This window comes from Rutidosis leptorrhynchoides, chromosome 4 (genome assembly GCF_046630445.1).
Source record: "Rutidosis leptorrhynchoides isolate AG116_Rl617_1_P2 chromosome 4, CSIRO_AGI_Rlap_v1, whole genome shotgun sequence".
NCBI lineage: Eukaryota > Viridiplantae > Streptophyta > Magnoliopsida > Asterales > Asteraceae > Rutidosis > Rutidosis leptorrhynchoides.
In genome coordinates, this window is record NC_092336.1 from 627,268,122 (window position 1) to 627,271,611 (window position 3,490).

Here is a 3,490-nt window from a genome sequence, read left to right on the forward strand (position 1 = left end):
CTCAACCTACATGAACATGATTCGTGAATACTACTGTAATATATAATACGGCATTAACAGATAATCATCACAAGATAACTTATCAGTTGGAGTTATAATATTCGTGATTATGTTCAAACATTCTCAAAAACATATCTTTAAAGGGTTAGAAAAAAATCAAACACGGTCAAGATATAATTCGAGTGCGTAGCTTATAGATATATTAAATTAGGAGAATAATATATTAAGTGTGTTCTGACGTCTTAATAAGCACTGACATTATCCGTACATCACTATAAATGTACATCACTAAAAATGTACTCCGTATTATAATGTTGTTATGTATAACGCTGAAGAAGTTTTACTAGTGTATGTATGTATAAGTTTTTATAGTGTACGAATCACTCTAATATTTCATAATCAAATCACATTAATTTTTCGCTTCGTTGCCTTTACAATTTTCTATAAATTACAAAACTGCTACAAATGTGTTAGGTGGAGTAGTATTTAATTTGCATATATTCATTTTTTAGGAGTCGTTTACACGTTTAAAAATAGTGTACATTTAGATAATAACCACAATAAAATTGATTAGTAACTGCTATGTGCAGTGATAAGATACATGTTAACAACTCTAAGTCATTAGCAAAATCTTTTTTCAATATTAATTTAGCTAGACCATGTAAGATTTATCTATTTTGTTATAGATAGGATTCACATAACATTATGTCTGTATCCATATCTAAGTTCAAAAACACTCCATTTTAATTTGTCAATTAAATGACTTCCAGCCTGCCAACGCAAATTTTTTTTTTTTTAATTTAAAATTAAATAGCATTAAGTTTTATAACTATTACCACAGTTTTGAGTGCAAACTAAGTAACTAACCATTTGTACTTATTTAGTATATGTATGATATTATATATACACACACGTCCAATAAAAGTTGGACATGTAGGAGTAGATCCATAAAGTGAGAAAGGCAAAGTACGTAGAAATAAGAATGGCAGTTGCTACCAAATTCACAATAACGTTAAGCCTACTATTTTCACTTCTACTTCTTGTGCAAAATGAAGCTGCATCCAACATCAAAGTATTTATTATTTAACTTCATAATTTAAGTTTTCTATCTTTGATTTGCTTATTTTGATAGAAATGAAATCGTTTACTTATTAGTTTTCTAACGTGGATTAATGTTTATGTCTTGTTAGAGAAACGATAATAGACGTCTAGCAATCGAAGACCAGTTAGCTAAAGCAAGATACAATATCCGTAAAGCCATTGTCGATAAGAGGTTTGCATCGACTGACGATAATGGTAGCTTCATTTCAGAAACAACCATGTACAAAAACCCGTTTGCCTTTCTTCAGTAAGTAATGATTTCCTACGTCTCTGTAAAAGTGTTCACTTTAACTAGCTCCACGTACAGTTTCTAATTTTGGATTAATTATATGTTCAGGAGTTATAATGAGATGATGAAGACATTCAAGATATGGATTTATAATGAAGGAGACGCTCCATTAGCGCATAATGGTCCGATGAAATGTATATACAGTATAGAAGGTGACTTCATCCAACAAATGGAGCGAAAAGGACACCCGGTGGTGGCTAACCATCCCGATGAAGCTCATGCGTTTTTTATCCCCATAAGCGTCTCCAACATTGTTCAATACCTTTACATGCCTACAGAAAAATCCGGATTTTTTAGACGTATGCAAGTGATAGTCGAAGACTACATAGGTGTCATTGCTGAGAGGTATCCGTATTGGAACCGCAGCAACGGTGCTGATCATTTCTACGTGGCTTGTCATGATTGGGTACGTATACAATTTTTTCCATGAGGGCTGCAACTAAAAGATACTCCTCATGATCGAGGTGGTCATAAATATTGTAGAAACGGTTACAGGCTAATCCAGTATGAGTAAAAGATACCCTTTCTCGGGCAGTTTGAAAAAGAAAAACTTTATATGTATATTCCAAATAGGGAAAACAGTAGTTTGAAAAAGAAGATTTTTTTTTTGAAATGGTAATAAACCATTCAAAAGTTTGAAAAACAGAAAACCTGAAAAATATTTTGCAAACATAGTAATTCCGGAGTTTTAAAATCCGGATTTCAGCATTTCATCCAAAGCCGGAGTTTGGAACTCCGGCTTTAACATTTTCACCCAAATTATGGTCAGTAAACGTGCAGCTTTTGATGAGAGAGGGCTGAAACCGGAGTTCCAAACTCCGGTTTTGGGTGAAATGGTGAAATCCGGAGTTTGGAAGTCCGGAATTACTATGTTTGCAAATTTTTTTCCTAAGTTTTCTATTTTTCAAACTTTTGAATGGTTTATTACCATTTCAAAAAAAAAAAAAAATCGAAAAAGAAAAACTTTATATGCTTATCCAACTAGAGAAAATGGTCGGAAACAGTAACGTGATAACCTGAAAAGAAGACCTTACCCAACAAGGGAAAGGGTCAAAAATAGTAACATGATAACCCGGATTGAGCAAAAGATACCCTTTCAAAAATAACTTGAAAAAGGAGCACCTTATCTGTTTACCCGTCTATTTAAGGCAGTCATATATACATCATTATTATCTAAAAAAATAGAAGTAAGACAATAATTGTAATTGGTTATGTGTAATAACAGGGGCCATGGGTTTCTAAGGGAAACCCTAAACTCTTTGAAAATCTCATAAGAGTGCTTTGCAATGCCAACACTTCAGAAGGTTTCATTCCAAGGCGTGACGTGTCAATGTCCGAGATTTACGGGCCATTTAACAACATCCCACTCGTAGGCAGTGGCCAATCGCCTAACAATCGATCGATATTAGCCTTCTTCGCAGGTGGAAACCATGGATATGTACGAAATAAGTTGTTCCAATCCTGGGGAAACAAACAAGACAGTGATATTCAAGTCCATAGTTACCTTCCAAAAGGCGAAAACTACACCGAGTTACTAAGTAAAAGTAAGTATTGCTTATGTCCTAGCGGTTACGAAGTGGCAAGTGCTAGATTAACAGAAGCAATTCATATGGGATGCGTTCCTGTCGTTATCAAAGATCATTACGTTTTACCGTATAACGATGTGTTGGATTGGAGTCAGTTTTCAGTACAAGTAGCCGTAACAAACATCCCTGATTTGAAAGGAGTTTTGGATGATATACCATTTTCAAAGTACTTGGAGTTGCAAAAAAAGGTGATGGAAGTACAAAAACACTTCACACTTAATATTCCAGCTAAAAACTTTGATGTTTTTCACATGATTCTTCATTCTGTGTGGCTAAGAAGACTCAACTTTCAATTGCGAGAATCTTGATCGATGCAAGCGATAAGTGTGATAATACGTGTAATGTTTTGTTCTAACTGGATTTCATTTGCATTTATCAGTAATGTGTGCAACTTTAATATATGATGTGTACGTAAAAGTGGAACAACCATGAACGATCACATGATCTACGTATTTTACTCTCATTTATTACCATTAATCATTTAATTTTTAATAACTTCTCGCCAATTTTTCTT

At 33.7% G+C, this 3,490-nt stretch overlaps 1 protein-coding gene across 1 annotated transcript; it reads left to right on the plus strand.

Moving 5' to 3' along the window:
• The first annotated feature begins 982 nt into the window (after positions 1-982).
• Positions 983-3,284, plus strand: LOC139839378 (probable glycosyltransferase At5g20260). Its single transcript, XM_071829444.1, has 4 exons — positions 983-1,072; positions 1,191-1,348; positions 1,439-1,796; positions 2,616-3,284. The coding sequence occupies exons 1-4, from the start codon at positions 983-985 to the stop codon at positions 3,282-3,284; spliced, it is 1,275 nt and encodes a 424-aa protein (XP_071685545.1).
• Positions 3,285-3,490: the final 206 nt, after the last annotated feature.